This window comes from Tiliqua scincoides, chromosome 1 (assembly GCF_035046505.1).
Source record: "Tiliqua scincoides isolate rTilSci1 chromosome 1, rTilSci1.hap2, whole genome shotgun sequence".
In the NCBI taxonomy this organism is placed as follows: domain Eukaryota; kingdom Metazoa; phylum Chordata; class Lepidosauria; order Squamata; family Scincidae; genus Tiliqua; species Tiliqua scincoides.
Genome location: NC_089821.1, coordinates 56,802,905 through 56,826,875, shown reverse-complemented (window position 1 = coordinate 56,826,875; position 23,971 = coordinate 56,802,905). Strand labels below are relative to the sequence as shown.

At 43.4% G+C, this 23,971-nt stretch overlaps 1 protein-coding gene across 4 annotated transcripts in view; it reads left to right on the top strand.

Annotated features, from left to right (window-relative positions):
• BRSK2 (BR serine/threonine kinase 2) overlaps positions 1 to 23,971 on the top strand; it is a 464,708-nt gene that overhangs the window by 356,724 nt on the left and 84,013 nt on the right. For 3 of the 4 annotated variants that reach the window (XM_066627584.1, XM_066627576.1, XM_066627568.1), the window contains exons 5-6: positions 8,276 to 8,392; positions 23,871 to 23,904. In XM_066627584.1, the coding sequence (XP_066483681.1) occupies positions 8,276 to 8,392; positions 23,871 to 23,904 (151 nt within the window). Of the gene's footprint in view, positions 1 to 8,275; positions 8,393 to 14,883; positions 14,927 to 23,870; positions 23,905 to 23,971 lie in introns of those variants that run through there. The other variant, XM_066627592.1, reaches the window with a different exon arrangement.

Sequence of the window (23,971 nt, the reverse complement as noted above, 5' to 3'; positions counted from 1 at the left end):
TGGGAGAAGAGGGGACTTTTTTTGTTTTTAAACGCCTTCCCTGATGCTGGGGTCCAGGAGGTATGGGGAGCCCCATGGAGCCCTCTTCAGGGCTCCCCATGGCTTGTAGGAAATTAAAATAGCTATCGCGACCTACTTCCGGATTGCTATTGCGAAACCGGAGGTGGGTTGTGATAGCTTTTTTACTTTCTACAAGCCACGGGGATTCCTGCAGAGAGCTCTGTGGGGTTCCCACACACCCCTGGACCCCAGCAGCAGGTAAGGCATGTTTTAAAAAGCCTCATCTTCCTCTGCAGCAGCTGTGATCGCATCACTGTCTTCCCCCAGCCTCCACCTCTTAAAGGGAAAAGGGCAGTGGTTCTCCAGCTGGTAGGTGGTGACCTGCTAGATTGCGAACCACTTTTCTAGGGATACATCAGATTCCAAAATTTTCTTCAAAATCAGGTTGAACAAAATCAGACCCTCAAACCCTTCCCTGTTTAGCCCAATTCCTTATTTCTTTGGTCCTGTGCTACTTTTGATCTGGCTTCAGTCCCGTCTGTGTAGGAATGAGGTTCCACGGGTTTAAGCAGGTTTTCTGCTTAAAATAAAAGGAAGATCACAGTACTTGTTTCAGTGAAAGAGGCAGCAAAGATCCAGAGACAGAGGAGGTTTTTTCATCAGAGTTGAAGGAGGTCTGAAACCACTGATTATGGTCAGATGTGTGTTTTTTCAGTGATAAATAAAAACACAAAACACTGCATTCTGCACTACTTGTTTTTGGAAAAAACAAGCAAAAACAACAACAACAAAAAAAACCCTAAAATCTGCAAAAAAGTAAAACTGTTTTCTAACACCTCCACACATTGGGCATTGTAGGATGGTTGGGCTGGACTCTAGCTGCGCATGGGTAATGACTATGGCTGCATCTGCTGACACGTATCACCTACCAAGTACAGTGTGTATTTGAGAGAAAGTACAGTCTGTGTTCCTTTGTTCACACCCCATGGGCCATTTTAAAATTTTCTGCCATACTTCTGTTTCCCCTACCTGGAGTCCAAATAAGCTAACAAAAATCAAAGCATTGGAAACAATTCTTCATAAAGACATTCTAAAGAGAGAGAAAAAACCCACCTCCTTAATGATAATGCTATCAGAACTCTACCAGAAATTGATAGGACAGCATAAAAAAGTTTTGTCCAATGGCTTGCTGAAACAAGGGGATCTGTGCCTTTCTCTTAAAAACTGGACTGCAGGACGTATGCATGCTTCTCTCAGGTTCATCACTGAAATGCCTTTACAACTTTTCACATTATGGAACACCTCCAGCTAAATTCAGCTGGAAGCAGGATGTTACCGGCTGACCACAAATTAAGTGGAGGTTCATATTGTTTCTGTTTTTTTTTTTTTTGGGGGGGGGGAATTTAGGCAAATGCAGAATTTAGAATAGAATGCAGGATTAGATTCATTCTCATCACATATTGAATGCCTGCTCTCTACCAGCCCTATTCTGTTGTTTATGTGACCTTTGGCCCAATCTGAACCATTCTCTTAGGATGCTCCCATTTTTAGTTATATAGTATGTTTTATCAGTTGGTCATATAACACATTTTTGCAGATTATGAAATCAGGGTGCATATTAATGCTGCCATCTTGGATTGGTGCATACTTGTGCAATAAATCTGAGGTGCCTCCTTCCCAAATGGTGCACTGCAGTGCCCCAGGTCAACACAGTCTCACAGGGGCGCCACAGGATATTTTAAATTTCTAAGGGAAAGAAGGAAGCAAACAGGTATTTCTTTTGGCCAAGGGGCACTATGATCAAATTACTGATAACACAGAGGGCACTGTCAATCAGGAAAGGTTGGAAACCTCTGTCTTAGGATTTGAAGCTGGGATCAATGGAAATTGTCTCTGTTAATCAACTGTGTTTGATGCCACTAGTTAAAATCATGGGCTAGCTTTGTCCACGTCTATAGTTTAGACCTTGCAATGGGCATTGTATGAGAAGGAGTTACAAGGATGAGAGCAGTTGCGTTGCCAGGCCCAGTGGCTCCTGGGGCTGGGTGACATCATGGAACAGCATGGCACCCCCTCCTGTGTCTGCAGTGTCACCCCCTCCACAGCAAATGTGCGGCCCTCACATCTGAAATCAGCTCCGTTTGGAGCCGAATGAAGATGAAGGTGGGCAAGAGGGCTGATTTTGTGTTTTTTACCATGCAGGCAAGTTAAGCGCAGTCACCACCCTCAGCGGAGACAGCTGAAAACTGACACTTTACTGTATGGAGGCGGTATAATCCCCTGACCCTACCTCAGCTATGCCCTGCATGAGAGAACTCACAAGCTGCCCCACCTATAGTTCTCAAACAAAGTATCACTTCCAACAGAAAATATAATAGCACTGCTAGCTAGTGAACCCCTAATGAGTTTTGTCCTGTGATTTATTACAGTGCCAAAGGATGTTTGGCCAAGACTTTAAAGCAACACTGAACTTGCATCCTTTTGCATCATGCATGTTCAATAGCTAAATCTCACAAACAAGTATGAAGATAGGGGTGGGTAGAGGACTGAACCTGGCAATCCAGGCTGATGATCAAGAGCTGGTATGTGTTAAGTGAATATAACCCCAAATTATTAAAATGTTTAAAGTTGCAAATCCAATGTTAACTGTTCCCTCTCTGGAAAATCATCTTATTTGTAGCACGACGGATCAGGCACTCAGAACTGGGAGCTAGTTTTGAAAACACTAGCCAGCAATGGAGGTAGAGTCCCCATGAGGCAGGCTCCGGCTGCGTTGTGAGAGCACTTGGCTGTAGGAGCCTGAGAGGGCTTTTGGACCTTGTACGTTGTAATGGTGGGCAGAACTTGGAACTATTTCAATTCTATCTGCAGTAGCTCTGGGAGCAATACAAGAACACTGTAGACAGCAGAGCTGTCGGTAACTTAATAATGGTGTTAGAGCCTGAGAGAGAACTGTGGGGGAGAGCGTTAGCAGTTCCAGTTTTAGATTTCCTCCTAAGAGGAAACCCTCTCCCAACAGGAGAAGTAAAAACTCCCCACAGCTTAGGAACAGCAGGGAGAACAGCTAAAAGATCCGGGATTGGTTGTTTGTGACATCACCAGGCAACATAGTGATTGGTTTAATTTCTCTCTTGCTCTCTGTTAGCTTTTCCCTTTTGGTCAGACTCCTGTATGGTGCCTGTATTTTGCAGTGCTGACAAATGAAAGTATGATTACAGGAAAAACCCAATGGCAAACCTGATTAGGCCTCAGTTGTAATAAATAATGCCAATTATTCCACAGGGGAGGGAGAACACTGAAAGAAAATTCCCTCTGGTAATGAGTAGCAGGGTTCTGTTTTCATCTTATTTTTATTTGGGTTATGAGAGGTTATTAGGGGGCATGGAGGGGGTGAGACAAGATTTTACATGAATATTGATAAATGACAATTACTAGAGCCTTTCCCTTTCCATTGCCTGAGGCTATGTCTGCTGGGGTATGCAGACAAGGCTCATAGTAATCTGTGCATGTGTGTTTGTGTGGGAGCAAATGAAAAAGAATAAGAGCTTTGTTTGCATCCGTCCCTCTAAAGAGAGAGAACTGATTTAAAAGGCGTACCACAGTCATGGGACAAAAAGAGCTACTATGATTCTGCAAGTTATAATGTTATGACTGTATACATTATTATTTATTAAAAGAGAATTCAGCCTTCAGGAGTCAAAAGTCTGAGATGTTCTCTAAGTGCCAAACATGATCATAGAAACAGATTATAGGGAGTTTGAGTTTGGTAGAACTCAGATCATCTCTGTGCAACAGAAGCTCACAATTCTCCCCTCCTCTTATCACCCCAATATTCTATAGCAGGATCTTCCAAACCGTGGCCTGCGGGCCAGATCCAGTGTGACAAAAAAGCTATCTAGGGCAGTGTTTTCTGTCCCATGCCACAGCCTCCCATCTTTCCAGCTGATCTTCACAGAAACTTGTACTGGGCAGCCACTTACACCCAGAAGTTGGGGCTAGAGCCTGCTGGGGCAGCAGGCAGCAGAAGCGGCTGTCCAGTGCAAGTTTCTATGAAGACTGGCCTGAAAGATAAGAGTCTGCGGCATGGAATGGAAAGCGCTGCACGCAGACAACTTTTTCGTTCCACAGCAGAACTCAAGCAGATTGATTGGACTCAACCATTTGAATGGTATATGATGGTGATGGAGAAATAGAAAGCATTAGAGATAGGAAGAATCTAAATCTGTCAAAGAAATAAACTGATGGCTGTTAGAATCCTGAGATGAGGAGACTTCACTGAGTTGCCCTCTTCCCTTGCCAGTGTCACTGATGGTTCTGGTTATCCCAGACTTGGTGTATGGCAAAGAACAAGTCCTTCCTGGAAACATCCACCTAAGGCCAGCTCCAAAGGACAGGTCTATCTGAGCATGAGCCAGGTTCCTTGTGAACTTTGAGGCTGCCACAACTCGCCCAACAACCAACTGGATTCTCCTAGGAGCCATAGGAGAATTGTGATTGACCTCTAAAAGTTGGATGGAAGCGGAAGGTCTGGCTGGGTGCATCCTCTTTCCTGAGCAGTGGTAAAACTTCTGCTGCTAAGAGCATATTAAGACAGAAAGGGTAGAAGGAACTACATGCCACTGCCACCAAGCCCACCTGTTCATCCACTGCCAAGCCCACCTGTTACCACTAAGCCTGTCAGCTGCCTGCTTTTTTGTACATCCATTTAAGTAGGAGGTGGGACTGAGCTAGAAAGGGGGTGATGACCCAGTAGTGGCAGTTCTGCACTACATTGCATATACACAGGGGCTCAGAAAGTCTTTATGTCCCAGGGCCCACTGGACTCTAACACCAACCCAGCAACATCCACCACCCAGACAGTGTGGCAAATAACATTGGCTGGTTTAGGAGATCAGAGCTGCTCCTGCCACAAGATTGTTTCTGCAGGCAGCTGGCTTGATGGTAGAATGAAACCTCATGGGGGGAGCAGGATGGAGTTGTCTCCTTCTTCAACAATGTCAATGATGGTTCTCTCTGTCTCACAGTAGTGCCCAGGACAGGGAACGGCACCTAAAGGGCTTTTGTCACTAATGTATAACTAAGGGTGCAATCCTAACCAACTTTCTAGCACTGACTTAGCAGCAGTGCAGCCCCAAGGTAAGGTAACAAACATACCCTTACCTTGAGGAGTCCCCCTTGACTGCCTCCCCACTGCAGGATGCAGTGCATGCCACATTGGCACAGCTATGACAGTGCTGGAAAGTTGGTTAGGATTGCGCCCTAACAAACATGTACTACCACGTGTGGCAATAAATGCAAATCAACCTGTGAGAAACATGAGCTTAAACAAAGTGAACTAAAAGAAGATAAAGGACCCAAATAAATCCTCCAGTTTCTCAAAACAAAAAGAGTTGTGGGGTGGGTGGTGGGTGGGTGGAAGGACTGTGTTATGTTTATACAAGGCCCAGAGAAATCAGACTGTCAGGCATTGAGAAGAGAGATGGTAAAGGCTGGCAGGATAAACGGGCCTGTCATTTGGGTTTGATGCAAAAGAAAACCAACATTGATGTTATATCGCAGGAGTCCTCTTTTAGATCCATTTGAGCAATTTTTTTATTCTTTATGACATGGTTGTACTGTGTAAGAAGAGCCTTCACTTAATAGATGATGCAATTCCTTATGATTTCTTGATTAGTAAGTCTCCCTCTGTCTGTCTCATATTCATGTGTGCAACCATATTGACCTCTATTCAAAAGCTATGCTTCATGCAGAATCTGTACACTTGCCACTAGTCTCACTTTTAGTGGAAGAGTTATGGTCTTTATTAACTGTCATCCAAAATGAGGCTAGAACAAGTTTTCCGATGCACTGAGTGCTGCATCTCTTCCTCTTTCATCTTCCCTCTCGCCATATGCAGCTCTGTATGAAGCAGTCTCCCTTGCTTGTTCACCAAAGCCGCTGCCTTGTTTAATCCTCCTTTCCAGCCGATGTGGAGAAAGCCCCTGGGGCATTTCAGCCTCTGGAACAATGAAAGAGTGTTATGTCCTCTGTTCACCTACAGGGCAAGGAGGTGACACTGATCATGTAAGACAGGAAACCAGAGAGATCAGCTGGAAAGGAACCAAATGAAGTTCATTTACCCTGCAATGTTCCATTAAATGCTGAGCAATTAGCACATGTTGTGGGGTTTTGTTTTTGTTTTCTTTCATTTTGTCACAAGAGGGTTCTTTCTGAATATTAATTAGCTCATCCAGGCTGTTGAACTCTGGAGGAAATTGCAGCGCACATCCATTGTTCCACATGTTTCTCTGCCTTCTGCTTTAGTTTGCAGCAAATAGAGATTGGGAGATAATGTATACATATCCTACATCAAACTCAAGTTTTCTTAGTCCTCAATATCTGTTTATCACAGGTAAACGATGATCTGAGTCACAAGCAGTACACACCTGAACTATGCGATCTGCAATAACCATATCCAGAAATCATTATATTGCAATGTTACTATGCTGAAAATTGTGCCAGTTTTCTGCCATAGCTTGTGTCACTACAAAGGTATGCACAAGTATATGGACATAAATGCCAGGAATTTGACATGTTTTCACCTGACAGTTTGTTGTACTCTGTTGATCTCTCTTATCTACTCAGATGTAATCTGGACTTGCTATATGAAGCATATAGGTATAATACTATTCCAGTGTTTTTCTGGGCCTAAATCAAGGTACTGGTGTCAACCATTAAAGCCTTAAAGATTTGGGGCCAGGTTATCTGAAGGAAATTCTTGTCTCACATGTTGGCTCTGATACTCTGATCAACACCTGAGGTCCTACTTCATGTTTACCCTGCCTTTGGAAGTGCTGCAGGTAGGAATAATGGACATTGCCTTTTCAGTCAGAACACTGCAATTATGGAACATGAAATACCACTCCTATGGGAGACCCACCAAGATGAGTCCCTACTCCCCTGGTTATTAACTGAAAACCTGGTTATTCAAAAAAGTCTTTGGGAGCTGATGATGCCTGCTTCTGGACATCAATCCCCCCCCCCCTTTTTGGCTTTAATGTTCTTGTGGGTTTAATGTTATTTTTATTGTTTATGTCTTGTTTATCTTGCTACATTCATTTCTTTGTTATTAGTTGCTATCATTCCTAGGGTGGTAAAGAACTGTTAGAAATCCAGCTATGAGTTTCCCACTAAAACCCTTAAGTTTAAAAAATGTGGTTTTGAATTTCCCTCTCAAAGGGCTATCTGAAAGGAGGAAGTTAGGCAGCCTTGAAGAGTATGTGAGAGCCAGCTCCTCAACATTCTGTATGGGAAGTTGGAATCGGAAGAGAGGCCTGTTTCACTGTTGGATTGCATTGTTGAATTACTTGAGAGAAATACTGCTACCAAAGTTGTCCTTGTAAATAAAGCCAGCTTCATTTGAAGAGCTGTGTTGATTCTGCATATGTCCTTGCCTTAAGTTCTGGCAGTGGGCCACATAAGTCAACATAGAAGCTGAGAATGCAGGTGGGAAGTGCCTTGCAGATAGCAGAAACCTTGTAAGCCAGGGACTGATGACAACAGAAGGCCAACCAGACAAATCAATGTTGGATCTTGGGGTCCCAGGTCAGAAACCTCTAGAGCAGGGGTGCCCAAACCCCAGGGGACCCGGCCTTTGGGGAGCCCTGCATCTCCAATGAGCCTCTGGCTCTCCAGAGACTTGCTCGTGCTGGCCCAATGCAACTGCTCTCAGCATGAGGACAACTGTTGGACCGCTCATCTGATCTGTGGAACGAGGGCTCCCTCCACTACTTGCTGTTTCACTTCTGTGATGCAGCAGTGGCAGCGAATAAAAGGCTGGTCTTGCTTTGTGCAAGGCCTTTTATAAGCTTTGAGCTGTTGCAAGACCGTCATTCATTCATATAAGTTACATCTCTAATAAATTCATTTATGTAAATTTATTCAAATTTTAAATGTAAATTAATTCTTTTTTTCCCCAGCCCCTGACACAGTGTCAGAGAGATAATGTGGCCCTCCTTCCAAAATGTTTGGACACATTTAGAGCACAGCACTTGCATTGAGAGTTCTTGGGACCAACAGTAGGCAATACTAAGCAGAATATAACTGTCCCATGGCCACCTGCTACAAGTAGTTCCTATCCTCAAGGAACCAGTGACTTGTGGTCAAAACTACCACAGGCTGGTGAAAGCTTTCCTAGAATTAATAGATGTGGCCCAAGTCTCATATTTGCCGTAAGCTGTAAAGGATGTTGGGAAGAAGAGTTTCTCTATCTTAAGTATTTGTTCTATCTTTACAGCCACAGGGATTTAAAACCTGAAAATCTATTGCTGGATGAAAAGAATAATATCCGGATAGCAGATTTTGGGATGGCTTCATTGCAAGTTGGGGACAGTTTGCTTGAAACAAGCTGCGGGTAAGTTAAAAATTGGATCACAAAGCTGAAATGGTTAACGAGTCCATTCCCTCTTATGGAAGTCACTGTGCTCCCCACACCTAGCTTCATGTTGTAAAAATTATGATGTTTTGCAGATTGTTTTTCTGGGAAGGAATGGTACAATAAGAAATTTACTCCCCCAGTTTCCTGGATTTTTTGCATGTGCATATGCTTGCGCCCATGTATGTACATGTTCTCAGCAGGTTCAGGACAGAAGGGGTTATGAGGTAGTGCAGCAGTACAACGGTAAGTTGTTTGAACAAAACTACTCTCTTGGAAGTTTTAGCGTGCAGTTTTTCAACTCCTGCAACAGTTAATTTTCCCAAGAAAAATGATAAATCTTTAAACTATTTGAAATTAGTATTTCAAAGGTGTTTTGGATTAAATTAATTTGCCCCCTCATTTTATCCTTGCATCCACTCTGCAAGCAGAGTTGACATCAGAGACTGGTCAAGTTGGGCACTGACCAAGGACTCCTGCAGCATTGACTGCAGATTCAGACTCGGGGCAAAGCTCAGTGTTGGGACCTTCAAAAGGGAAAAAAAGTTGTTTGGTAGCACCCAGCAAAGTTAAGGAAGGAGTGACCAAATCACACAGGTGACTGTGTGCAGGCAAGTGCTCAAGCTACACCATTGCATCTTGGGAGGTCCAGGCCACTGCTTTGTCCAAAGGTCCACCTGAACCAGGCACCAATAGTTTCTATGAAAAATAGTCTGATTTGCTGAGAGGTTGGAATTCTTAAAAAAAAAAAACTGGCTCTCCTGTAACAATTTTTTTCTTTTGTTAACTAAAAATAATACACATCGTGTTTTCAAGCTTTTGAGAGAGTTTTTAATAGGAAATTGCATTTTGAGAAGATGGCTCCATACTTTACTAAGTTTCCTCCCACAGTCGGAAAAATTGATATTCAGTAAATGTATATCTATGCAGTAAATATGTATATCTATCTGACTATGCATGCTTACTTTTAAAAAATAACAATGACTGCAACACATAGAGATTTTTTTTTTCTTTTTCAGTAAAACCTCTGATTTCATACATACTGGTTGTGCGCAGAAAACTGTAATTCCAGTAACCTTAGAAAACTTACAGGCATGAATTTCTGCAGCAGACACCTAAAAATAGAAAGAGAGCTGTTAAATATGTTTCTAAAATCCCCAAAGACCATAGCAGTGAGATTTTCCCTTGTGTTTAGACTACAGTGGAGACTCAATTGCAGGTTTCCCCAAGGAGTTTAGACTTGCTATTTGTGGAAGATCCTGTACACTGCCACCACCTACTGGTCATAAGAAGAAACGACTTTCCTAACCTTTGCTGTTGTCTCTAGTTAGATGTGAAAAAGAAAAGCATCCTTATGTGTGCAACAAGTGCTAGGAAGTAAGCATTTTGGTAGACAGAAGTTGCATTGATCAACACATGCCAAGACTTGTATATTAGTGGTGCTTACTTTATTTTTCATGATTACAAGGCTATGAGTTGAAGCAGCCTGTGAGAGAACAGAAAGGAGGGTCTCTTTGATCCACTTTTCGGGGCTGTTTATCAGCTACATACCTGGAGTACCCATTCAGCAGGAATGAACCTGTGCAGCCTTCCACCACATCCTGTTCCCTCATTTATTTATTTATAAATAACATTTAACATTCTGCCGTCTGAGCCTAATGGTTCTCATAGCAACCCACAAAAGAATGTTAAAAAATACAGAACATTCATGTAAAATCAATCAATAATTTAAACACCCGTCATGCAAACATGAAAAATTCACCTACACATATTCCCCACTGTGAAACCAACTCCAATTCAGCAGTGAAAAGTCCTGTAACAAGTTTTCTGAAAGAGAAATGTTGATCTGGGAGCAAGCCAGCGGGGCCTCCTTCGGTAGGCAATTTCTCTCTGTCCAAAGGCACATTTGGGCAAGTGGTTTAATGCAATTTAGTTAGGTGGTATTGAGGGGGGTGGAGTGGGAATGAACTTCATTAAATGTCAACCTTGTCCCAGACATACATGTCTATCCTTTTACTTGGTGTGTTATGCTGTGTTGGTCTTACTGTTCAATTGACATCTTCCCAATGCATTGAAATCTTCCACAACAAGCTGGAACACTGGTTTTCAAACTGGTGGGTTGTGACCCTTTAAAGGGTGGGGGAAGAGGAGAGGCAGGGAAGCGATCCCCAGGATCACACCCCTACCTACGGGGGCAAAGAGGGGGTGCTTTCACTTACTTGGACTCAGTGAGGGCTTCTGGAGGCTGCAGGAGGTGTGGAGAGCCCAGCACAGCCCTCCACAGGGCTCCCTGAGGCTTGGAATCTTGAAACGGAGCAATTGCAAAGCACTGCCTGTTTGCAGGAGGTGCATTGCAATTGCTCCTTTTGAAGATTCCAAGCCTCAGGGAGACCTGCGGAGGGCTGTGCTGGGCTCTCCACACCTCCTGCAGCCTCCAGAAGCCCTCACTGAGTCCAAGTAAGTGAAAGCACCCCCTCTAGGGGTGAAATCCTGAGGATCACTTCCCTGCTCTTGCCCCTTCCCCTTAAAGACTTACTGAGGGAGTAAAGCACTCTCAAAGTTTGAGAACCACTGAACTAGAAGGTTCTGCCCCACCCCAGGGAATTTTACCAGTAGCTAACACCTGAATTTTAGGTGATGTGATTGATAATTACCACCATTTATCCCCCAGGCCACATTTCAAGTCAGATCAACTATAGGCAGGTAGCAATGAGCCTCCATTTCATTGCTTTTTGTTTGCTACTGGTCTGCTCATATCTTCTCCTTCTCTCTGATGGAAAATCTACTTGGTTCTGTTATTCTATTTCCTCCTCTCTAAAAAAAAAAAAAACCCAAAACCACCACACAATCACCTTCCAATTTTAGATTGTGTTGTTAGATCATTCAGATTCCTAGGGAACCACTCAGCAGGTAATGCAGCAGATGGTTCTGTCAGCCCTGCCTAAAATCTCAGAGCGAGAATGTGCTGTCTTTGGGCAGTGCAGGAATTCAAACCTTGGTGCCTGGAGCAGAACAAACCCCCATGTTGCTGCCTTAAAATGCGGTAATAAAGAAATCAATGGAAAGAGACATGCATGCAATGAAAAAGAACATAGACATGATGTGATCCCCTGCCTTGCAGATACATTTTAAGCCCAGCGCCAGTCACTGGGTCTCCATGTGAGCTATTACACCACTTCATTAATTCTCCTGGCATGTGGCCCAGCGTGGCTGATACTGGCACCTTGTGATGTATCTGGTTTGGAAGGAGAAAATGGGAAAGAGAGAGGAAGGAATATGCAATGTCACGGAACACAATTGCCAAAAGAAAAAGTGGAGGGGAGACATGATGAAAGATTACAGTTAGCATCGGAATTTTGACTGGTCTCCTTGGGGCACTTAATAAACCAACACCAGAGCTTTTGAATGCAACAGTTTCACCAATAGTTGGGCCTCAGTGTGGAGCCTGTGCTTTCAGTTATTTATATTTTAAGGGAATCCTGAATGAGCCATTAACTCTTAACAATGGTGTTCTCCTGTATGCTTAGATGTGGGTCCTGTTGGATTACAGGATGAAACTTAATGTGTGCCATTGATGTGTGCCAAAGGGAGTCTCCAGTTAACTTTTGTCTGGTGAACTGTCAGGATCAAATGGTGTTTGATGCTACAGCAAAATAGATACTCTGTATTGGTGTAGTAGTGTGAAAGTTCAAGAATTCCATTAAAGAATTCTCTGTTCAGATCAATCTTGCCTATTCTAGCATCCACTTAAGGTTCCATTAGGTCACCCACCTTTGGCTGACTTCAGAAAGCTGCATTGTATGGCCTTGAATGTTACCTGCATGCAGCTGCTAGTGGTTCTTTCTTTAAAGATTCCGTGTCTCAGTTTTAGCATTTGCTAGGAATTACTCATTAGATCAGCACTGATTGTTTGCTCTAACAAATGCACTGATGGCTATGGATAAAAACATCCCTGGAGGAACTGATAAAAAGTGCAGTCTTGATTGTTTTTATATATCTTGGAGAGCAATGAATAGGGGAGGTGGGGAGGGGAAGCAGGCTAGCTGTTTCTTTGACATAATTTGTCACTGACGGACTGCACATCAGGCCTTGACTGCAATAAATTCTCCATTACTGCAACCCTCTGTTGCTCACATCTTCATAGGGAGAGAGGAACATTCTTAAACATGTTTGAGGCACACACATGCCCAAACCCCTGATGACTCAAATGTGCCACATTAAGGTTGTTGGGAGGAGGGCAACCCCAAAAGCACTGCTTACTGTAAAAATTGCAGAGCCAGGCAAGTTTTGCACTGGAGAGCTGGTCCCTGAAGCGCAGGGGTAATTCAGCAAGTCTTTGCATTTCTCCAGGAGCCAGGGAGGCCCCTGAGCAAACAGCAGATAGTGAGAGGAACTGGGGAGTTGGCATGGTGCTGCTTTTATTAGTTCAGATTTTTTCATTCTCTCCTGTGTCTTTTGCTTCCGGGCAAAGAAAATTCAAGGCAATTAAATGCTGAGAAGGCTCTCCCATCTGTCCCAGAGCCACCTCTCCACTGTGTGATGCTTTTCTGATATCACAGGTTGGTTTTATAGCCCCAAATGCTTGGCTGTCAGCAAGGGGAAAGTCAGAATGGCTTTGTCATGAAGGTTTCAAGCTGATTCATACCATCTTCATCTATAAGTTTCAGTCTGACTTGGGGATTAGCTTCACTGCTGTACCCCTGCTTTTATTTCTCACCTGTCTTGCTTTCCCCAGCTATGTAGACCCTGAGCCTCTTTGCAGCAGCGACTCTTAATGTATCTTCGTAGCTTGTCATGGAGTTTATCCTGAATACAGGGACCTCTTATTTTACACGTTTGATTTAGTCATTTTTGGAAGACTATGCTTGTGTAATGAATACCAAAACACCAGAATGAGGTCTCTTGTTATCTGGTGTGCTCCCTGGGGCATTTGGTGGGCCGCTGTGAGATACAGGAAGCTGGACTAGATGGGCCTATGGCCTGATCCAGTGGGGCTGTTCTTATGTTCAATTTATGCTTTCAAATTTTTGAAATAACTCTGTCAAACTTCTGACATGCTCCCACACGTTCAGCTGTGAAACTCTGTTGTCCGCATTAACCATGTCTGGAAAGCATCCATCTGCTTTGTCTGGAGAGCGTCAAGATAAAAAGGTACAAAAAGCAATCACAATTGATGTGAAATTGGATGTGATCAACCACTTTCAGTGAGGAGAATGTGTATCAGATGTTGGCCATGTGCTTGGTTTAAGTGGGAGCACGATTGGTACTGTTTGAGACAGTGCTGAGAAAATAAAGGTAAAGTACATCAGGAACATGTGTAAGTACAAAGAAAATCTCTTATACTTGAAGGTTTACAGGGTGTCTCAAATGATGTACTGACATTTTAATGAGCTCTAATTATACATTCATCATTGCAGAAAATCTACAATACTCAAACATCTAAGGGAAGCAATTGAAGAGCTGTGTGGCACCATCCCAGCACACATGTTGGTGGATGGCTACAGATCCCTTAGTCAACAATGTTGGCTCTGTATAAATGCCAGTGAGGATCATTTCAAGCTCTTGGTCTAACACATTAATTACTTAATTAACTAGGGCTGCAATCCTAACCACACTTTCCTGAGAGTAAGCCCCATTGAACAAAATAGGACTTACTTCTGAGTAGACCTGGCTAGGATTGTGCCCTAGGTCAAGCAACTGCTTCTGTGTAGTATGGCATAATAAATTCAAAGCAATAAAGTGTGCATACATTTTCTTGAGATGCCTTGTATAATGGAACACATGGACCAGATTCCCCTAACCTGTATCATTTAGGCTGCAATCCATACTTACCTAGGAGCAGGGCTTTTTTTCTAATGGAACGCACCGGAATGGTGTTCCGGCACCTTTTTTATGCAGTCCCCCACAGGTAGACTGCTGCTGCCCAAGGAGGCTCCATTCTGGCCTCGGCGGCCAGGCGCTTTCCCTCAGCAGGACGCGGTGCACCCGCCCCAGTCTGAGGCAGCCCACGAGCCACCGCCCTTCTCACCTGCTCCTGCTCATCCCCATGGCTGCTGGCTTATTTAGCGATACACACACACATATGTATGTATGTGTGTATATCATATATATGTATACACACATACACACACATATACACACATACATACATATGTGTGTGTGTGTGTGTGTGTATCGATAAATAAGCCAGCAGCCACGGGGACGAGCGGGAGCAGTGCCAAGGACAACAACCTTCTCCAGGCTTTTGCCACCTGCCAGCCAGGACCAGTCTCGACCTAGCCCGAATGTCACCGTGAAAGCTCTTGATCAGGCCATGACCAGAGCAGAGAGGTGAGTTTAGCCGCCTTCCTACCTCTGAGGTCGGGCAGCTGGGACCGGGCTGGGAGCCCCACCCATGGCAACCAGGGAGCCAATCGGCAGCGCACATCGGTTGCTAAGCACTCCTGGAGAGGACCATGGTGGCCATCAGGCCCGGGTCTTGCGTCAGGAACGCGAAGGAGCTGCGGCGCGATGGTGAGAAGGGCGGCGGCTTGTGGGCTGCCTCAGACCGGGGCGGGTGCACCACGTCCTGCTGAGGGAAAGCGCCTGGCCGCCGAGGCCAGAATGGAGCCTCCTTGGGCAGCAGCAGTCTACCTGTGGGGGGCAGGGGCAGCCCCGCCCTCAGCACCAGCCGCCCTGGGAGACGAGCAGGGCCTGAGCCATTTCCTTCAGGGGGGGCTGGTGGACGTCTGGGGGACTGGTTGGGTGGTTTGTATGTGTTTGGAGGTGTATGTTTGTATGTTCATGTATGTGTGTGTATATATGTGTGTGTGTTTGTGTGTGTGTATACATATATATGTACACGTATGTATATATGCAGGGCTTTTTTTCTAATAGAAATAAAAATAAATAAAATAATAAATAAAAGATTAACAAGTTGTGAGTTCCTGCACTTTTTTTTATTTTTATTTACAAAAAAAGCACTGCCTAGGAGTAAGGTCCATTGACTATGATGGGATTTACTTCTGAGTAGATATGCCTAGGATTGGGCTCTTACACACTTGCTTATGGTAAAAATATTTTTTAATCTACATGTTTTTGAAATACAGACTACTTTTCAAAAAATGCAATCCCCATGTAAAACAAGAGATGTCTGTACCTGTGCACATTATCCTAGGAGGAAGCCCCATTGAACAGAGTGAGACATAATTCTGAGTGCGACTGCACTATAGGGCTGCAATCCTTTATAAGCTTACTTGGGAGTAAATGCAACTGAATGTAGTGGGATTTACTTCTGAGTAGATATCCTTAAGCTTGTATTGTTAAACTGATTTGGAGCTGTTTTAACTGCCTGAGTTTTGCCAAAGAATTCTGGGGATTGTTCTGAATTCTGTAGACTCATCACTGTAGACTCATAGTCCCTTCACAGAACTGCAGTGGCTCCTTGTCTGAGAACCTAGTTAAAGAGCCTTGGAAGTGTCTTAAATGCGTTACTGTCAGCTTGCCTTTGGAATGGTTTTGGTTTGTTTGTCCTGGCTGTTCAGGTCCACTTTTCTGATCACTGAGACAGTGGCATGTTTGTATAGTTCACTCTGGGGCTTCACTTTCTTTTTAATCTTTCTTGTGATTTAATGAGTAGTAATGCGTATATTAGGTAATGGAGGGATGTTGCAAGCTTTCCCTAATGCATCTCCAGCCAATGGGGCAGCCCAATTCTATGGTTCCCAGCACTTGGAAGAACAGTGGTGCTAAAATAGCAACCACTGTATTCTGTGGAAGCTACCAGAGGTCTCCTCAGGGGAAAGGGGACACAGGCTTTGTAATGGGGTTTCTCAAGTCTGCACTGGCTATTTTGCCAGTGTAGGTGAGAGAACTTCTGTGTCAGGCTTTTCAGCTTTACATGGAGGATAGATCCAGCTGACGAAATATCCCCCGCCACCCCCCTCCTAGGCCAGTTCCTTCCCCCATCCTAGAATGCCTCCCCCACCCTGAAAACCCACACTGCCACCTGGCCGTGCAACTTACTTTTGGCAGCTCCCATAGTATTTCCACTTGGTGCTGAGGCCCAGTGCCAGCGGCCCCTCCTCCATGTTATGCTGTATGGCATGTTTGCAACTACTAGCACCAGTGCTGGAGCTCAGTGCCAGTGCTCAGATAGAGTAAGATTGGGCCCTAAGTCTACAAAGTGCAACCTGTGGCAATGGCCCTATCAGAAGGCAAAGTGAGGAGGTAGCCTCAGGCTGAGAACTTTGATGCATTCTCTGCAAAGACACAGTTGTGCTCTGGCCCAGCTCAATGAGGCTTGTGCAGGAGAACTACCAGAGTAGTGCTTCACGTTAATTAGTGCCATTTTCACTTCAAGCACTAAAGTGATTTGGACCAGTCTTGGCAACCTATAAAAGGAAAGAGAGTCAATGTACAGGCAGTTGTTGAGAATGTGACAGTTTCATGTTTCCTTGTTGCCTGTGGTACTCTCTCGGAAACTAACTTCCCCCTCCTTTTTTGTGTTGCACTGTTACCAATTCTCCCTTTCTCTTATCATAGCTTAGAAAACTTGAGTCCCCTGATATAACAGAATTGCTGCCGGCAGCCAGGCTGATTGAGAAACAAGTTGCAGCACTAAGCCTCTGTGCTGCCTCGTTCAGAATACCTTTGTTCAAAGTGAGCAGTAACTATGGTGAAGTTGACACATCTGTGTGGTTTGCCTCCACCTCCAGCCCAAATCCTGAGAGGCATTCTGTACAAAAACTGACGTGGCTGACGAGAGGTCCTTAACGAACTGTTTCTATGTAACATCATTTTACATCAGTGCCTCTGCAGGGAATCCTTACTCTGATCCAGAAAGCTCTGTGTGTGTGGGAGGACTGAGAATGACTCGTTTCTAACTTTATTCTAAGGGGGAAGATAGTCTGTGATTGCACCAAGCTTTTGTTGATGCAAAGTTTACACCTAATTAAAGAGTTGCTTACTTCCACATAATATTCCTCACAGTACATGGATAAACATCCCAAGATACCTTGTCAGCCTGGGATACCTACTCACAAGTCATTCATGACTAAGGGCATAATCCTAATCAGGTCTACTCAGAAGTAAGTCCTATTTTGTTCAATTGGGCTTACTCTCAGGAAAGTGTGGCTAGGATTGCAACCCAACTTATGTAACAAAGTTATTATCCTTTGACCAAAACTGACCAATGAGTCTGAGTGTTCTGAGAGCTAATGAGGTGTTGTTATGACACAGCATTGAACAAATAAGATGTTATTATAAGTCAGCTCCCTTTTCTATGTATTGGAGCTAATATTCGAACTCCTATTCAATTGTGTGAGTGTCATCGAGTTAGCCCCCCCCCCTTTTTTTGTTGGTTACTGACTGGTTGGGTGACCTGTACTGTTCTATAGAAAAATAAAGTTAATGGGGGTGACACCAACCCTAGTGATGCCACTGGTGGGAAGGTTGGGTGCTGTTGGTTACTAACTGGCTTAAAAAACTTTTAAAGTGGATTCTAAACATTCATGGTGGGCTATAGTCTATCAGTGGTTATTAACCATGATGGCTACATTGAACCTCCACTTGCAGGAGCAGTATGTCACTGAGTACTATGTGCAGGGGAGCAATAGCAGGGGAGGGCACTGACATTCATTCATTGCTTGTCAAGAAATATTCCCTGCATTTTTTTTCTGGCCATTATTATTCTTCATTTCATGTTATGATTATTCGTATATCTCAGTCTCACTTATCTCACAGGCTGTTGTGAGGAAAAAAGAAGGGGAGGAACCATGCACACCACTCCGTGCTCCTTAGAGGATGGAGGGTATTTAAATGAGAAAAATATTTATCACTCAATCAATTAGTTTTGTCATAATGGGAGGGGGGCAAAAATTTATGAGCCCTAGGTGTTAGATGACCTAGTTGTGGCACTGGCATAGGAATGTACTAGGAGGGACAGCTGCAAAGTATTCCAAAAAGAAATGCAAGGTGGAGCACTGGTGGGGACATGAAAGAGGAATACTTATGTAACAGGAAAAAGGACTTTAGTTCCTTCAAACTGCAGCATAGTCAGTTCCCTAGATCACAGCTGTCCTTGTCTGTATTTCCCAATAACCCTTTACATTACCATGTGCCCTCTTGTTCAAAACTAGGGTTAAGACCCTGGCAGCCAGTCACAAGTGATATGGGTACTATTGAAGGCTATGTTTCAATGCTAGATACAAATTCCCTACATGATGCCAGCAGCTGGTTCACCTGGTGAGAAACAACTGCTCTAGTTGTGAAATAAAATGTAGCTGGTAGATCTGGCTTATGTCTGGCCATCTGCAAAAATAGCAGTGCTGGTTCTTTTCTTGAGTTCATGTAGATGTCAAATGCCAAATGAGAGCAGGAAGAACTATTTTTTGAACATTACTTGCCGCGCTGAACATTATTTGCTCCAAATATAAAGAGCCAGTTCACCAATTGTGTACATCTAACAGATGACTGACATGCTATGAGCAGCCACTTATTTTTAGTTATCTTTTTGTCCCCCTTCCTGCCTTTGATCATGTCCCATGATTTCTCAGAGCAGGTTGTTTGTCTTCTAGGGAAGGTGGTAGGCTTAAGAGACAGTGGCGTTCCAGTGCTTTCTTTCAAAACTAAGTTAATGTTTAGAGCAGTATCTGAGAATGCCAGGGACTTGTGGAGATCCTGTTTGTGTGGGAAGAACACACTACAATTGTGGGAGTGGGTTCCCAGAACCCCACAAGTAATGGAAGAAGGGGGAATTGGGCTGTTGATGTGGGGGAGGTCCAATTTTTTGGAAACAGACTCTCCCCCCCCCCCTTAACATATGTCTGAAGATTCTCTAGGCACTAAGTGCTGATTTTATTAATTTAAAAAATTTCTACCCCACTTTTCCCTCACCAAAGCAAATGTCTTAAAAGAACCATAAAAACAATTAAAGCATACAATATATGCCTGTTTGGGAGGAAAATGGAGGCCAGAATGTGATACAAGATCATTAAAGATCCATCTGAAATGTTGTGGTTCTTGAAAGACAGAACCTTCTTCAATTGTAAAAATCCCTATTGGGATTTAGTATTGCCTGCCTATGTAAACCGCCTTGAATTAAAGTCTGAGCAGAAATCTGATGACGGTATAGAAATACCTTTATTATTGTTATTGTTATTGTTATTGTTATATAAACAATCAGGGAATGCAGGTTCAGTTTACCGGTAATAGCATCTGTGGAAAAGTGAAAAGAGCAGTAAATATTTAGGCAATCTCCATGTGATTACCTAAAGGTTAGATTTGCAACCAGGCAGGGATCTCATGGAGATCCCTGTTTGTATGAATGGACACCTCCATCTAGTTGGTGTATTCTGGATGACATCCGTTTTTCAGGCCACCGACATATCAGGCAAATGGAAACAGCTATATACATATAAACTGCCTACATAAGATGCAAGTTCACTATGGGAGCTCAGTAGCCCTCTGCACTCCTAAGATAATCACATGGGGGGGGCACAATGTGTGAACCACTTCTGATAGCAGAACTGCAGACACATTCTCCAACTCACATCTTTCCAACCAGCTATTTCTGTAAAACTCTGGGCTAGAAGAATGCAATTTGCTGAAGGGAAACTTTGGACAGGAAAAGGGGCAATCTGCAGCATCGACATGAGTCTTGTGTGTAGTTCTGCCATGAAAGTGTCAGAATGGGACTGTGCTGCACAATGAGTCTGCTTTGTGCTCTAGTCAAGGCCTACAGAATGGCATTTCAGAGTTCCATTGCTGTCTACAGAGTTTGCAACCCCTTGCAAAAGAGTGTTCATAATCTTCATGACTCCTCCAGTGTACCACAGCAGAGGCTGCTGGCAAAAACTGCCTCTTGATCTTACTGAGTGATATTGTTATTGAAGACACTGTGCAGATTGTAGCTTTGCTGCCTGGAGATGTAGCAGAAAGGATGAGGAGATGGCCTGGGGGAAGAAGCACAGAGAAAGTTGCTTAGAAGCGCATGTATTGAATAATTAGCGATAAGAGCCAAAAATGTATTCATGACTTTGTGAAAAGATAAATAGATTTTTGATTAAATTTGGATTTTCTTTTCGAAAGCAGTCAAAGTTGTTTGGTGATTGGCATCATGGAAATGAGTTTTCTGTGCATCCTGGCTGGCCGGAGGATCCTGTTTAGAACTGTTAGCCAAGATAAAACTGTAGATACACAGTTGCTGCAAATTGGCAGGAAATTTAGAGTGAATATGCCAAGAGCTTGGGCTGCTGTCACAGCAATTAAGGTCCAGCTTTTGACTGGTCACATTAACCTGTTTTTTCTTCTTGTTGATTCCTGAATCTTGGTTTCATCCATGGTTTTAGCCATACTGGGCCCTTTTTTCCATTTTGTTGTTTTGAGCCGGTATGCAACTACATAGAATCCTTACTTCGTTTTGCATGGTTTAACATCCAGTTGCTTTTTAAACACTGCCTAGAAGATTTGATGACTAACTTCACACCCCTGGTTGAAAGTTTTTGGTTACGACAGTATAGAGATGTATCTTGTCTATGGTCCTGCAAGGACAAGCCTTAAAAAAAAAAAATCTTCCCATGCAATAACATTCCAGTTGGGTGGAGCCCAGGTCGAGCACAGGTAACTTTGTGTTGTGTGCCCAAAGCAAGAACTATACAGGAGAAGTTCAACACGTGGATGCAATCATATTTATTTGCTAGGATTCTTTCAAGTTTAAGGCCAAACTAACAGTCCAATTCTAACCAACTTTCCAGCTCCAATGCAGCCCCAAGGTAAGGGGGCTCCACCCCCTTCAAAGTAAGGGAGCAAGCATTCCCCTACCTTGAGGAGGCTTCTGTGACTTCACCCTACCACTGTATGCAGCATGCATCCCATTGGAATGGTTGCATTAGCACTGGAAAGTTAGTTAGGATTGGGCTGCACAGTAAATCTAACATTGTGGGAGATCCATGAACAAGCTGTTCCACACTTTTTAAATTGGACCAGTCATGGCAGGGAGGAGTGACTTAGTTTGAACTGTGATACTGGGAGAGGAGTTATTACCTCTTTCTCCCTGTGCCACTTCCCCAATTTAAATCATCTTGCCCTGAAGCTGCTATTTTCTGTACAGAGGAAAATATATGGGTACTATTCCTCCCTCATCCAGTGTTGCTGCCCAGATCCAAATTCCATCTTTGTGGGTGCTTTGGTTTTTTAATTTTTTTTAAGTAGGAAATCTTACTCATGGGTCTCTGCATCATTTGACCCTGAATCTGTTTGACCCTGAGACTCACTTTGCCTGGATGGATGAGTGTTAATACAAAGTAGCAATTGTAGAAGACTCAATATTCTGGCCTTGTGTGCCTAACTACATACCATGTGCCACAGTGCATAACTGCATTCCAATACTGTTCCATTCATGAATGCATGGCATTTATGCTTCCCACACCAGGTTTTTGTCCTCATATGCGTGTGCCTGTATTATTCATTTAGCTTACAGGATGATTACTCAGATAATTTTTATGTGTTTCTGCCATGAGTGTGAAAGGAAACCCTTTCTTCAGGGCATTTCAACCACAATAGAGTTAGGAAGCTTGCACACTGTGCACCAGTAATATCCTAGTGAATTAATGCAGGGGTATGGCACAGGGATACAAATATAAATGAAATTGGCACGACCAGTTGTGTGATTATTTTGTCCTATGAGATTATGTGCTCAATAAAGACTTCCCAGTAATCTGCCATGTGATGATAGGAAAGAAGTGTTGTTTGAGATCTGCAAACATTATCAAAACCATTTGGGTCCCTTTTGCTTTGTCAGGCTGCCTCTAATGAAGGTTATAAAGCAAATGGCTGCTGCTATATAATTTCTAAGATACAAAATTATTGCATGGCAGGTTGGAACAAATAATTGATTTCAGGGAACTGTTTCTCAATTAGTTGCCAAGCAGGGAGCACAGCAGCCTCCAGTGGTCTGAGCACATGTTACGTTGGTGGGGGTTAGTGCTGTGGTCCATTTTTTTTCTTCTTCACTGCTCTAATGGGCCATATGTAGAAATCATGGATCAGCAAGCTGTGATGCCCAGTAAAAACAGAAAGAGCTGCAGATGATATACTTAATGATGACTACACAATATAGCTTACAGGCACAATGTTGGTTTATTTACAGCAAACATTTTCTAACTTTCTGCTTGGTAAGAAAAATCCTGTTCAGCATTCTCTAACAATTAAAAACAAAAAGAATAAAAGAAATTTCCAGTGAAATAAATTTTACTGGTGTTAATATCATTATGGCCAATGATTTCAGTAATAAATGTTTATTCAGGCATTCCTGCATGCTTACATGTTCATCTGTGAGTCATGAAGTGATAACTCACTGTGTGATGATATATGTAATCATATATTGTTTTATATTGTGTGCGTTAGATGGCGCAGTCCTATCCAGGGCCTGTGCCAGTGGAACATGTGTTTGAATGGTGCTCACTGTCACAAAAGCACTGTAAAATGTTTACTATTAGCATCAGTATCCATTGTGCCAGTGGGGAGGCTGGAGCCGCTTGCACCAGTGGCCACCAGGACACCTGCTGGACTAGATAAGTCCAGCTCAGGGGTGTGTGTGGAGAGGAGCAGAATAGGGCAGGGGAGGTTAGCAACATAGGTGGGTGTGGGCAGATTGGCCCTGGAGGGGGCTGGATCAGCACTGTGGGTGCGTGCCATATCCAAACCCTCTTCCCAAGCCTGTTGCCCAATCCACCTGCATGAATCAATGTGGACTTGCGGCAGCTATAGAACTGGTGCAGGTTCAAGTTGACCCATTGCGGCTGCTGGGGCTTACCCCAGGGTGAGGAGACAAATGTCCCCCTGCCTCAAGGAGACTTCCAGCAGCCAAAAATCCCTTGCGGAATGCAGCTGAACCTTCTTGTTTAGTGAAGATGTTCATCAGTTTGTTCCAGAATTGCTCCGGAATTGTACCAGAAAAGCATGAAACTGGATGGCTGAGTGCCTGAGAACTTGATCACAAATATGGCACTAACACCAATGTTGAATAGTAACAATAATTTTTTAGAAGGCAACCATATGGATGCATCGTCCTGTGCAATAGACATGAACACTGAATGTACATATGTTCAGAACAATATTCTATGCATACGAATGGGTCATTCACCATAAAATGTGAACAATATAGGCATGCCAGTTTTTATGCTTAGATCACAAAAGGAACCTTTCTTGTACATTTTATCTGCACTAATTTCTTCTTATTTTTAAAATGTTATTGTTGCTGTTGGGACTCTGAAATTTCCTCTATGGATACATGCATATATAGAAAGAACAGATATGTAGACAGACACAGTAGGCACATACACATGTGTGTGAGGGTTGATGAACTGACAGACTGACTGAAATGCTCTGGTTGTAGAGCTGCTTTTAAAGGCCTTGCATATAATAAATAAAAATAAGAAGAGATTTCATAATCATTGCATCATGTCTATTTTTTCAGGTCGCCACATTATGCCTGTCCAGAAGTAATACGGGTAAGCAAATTTGAAATCCTGACCTCATTATAGAACAATCCCAAAACAAGACTATAGGTTCATTCAT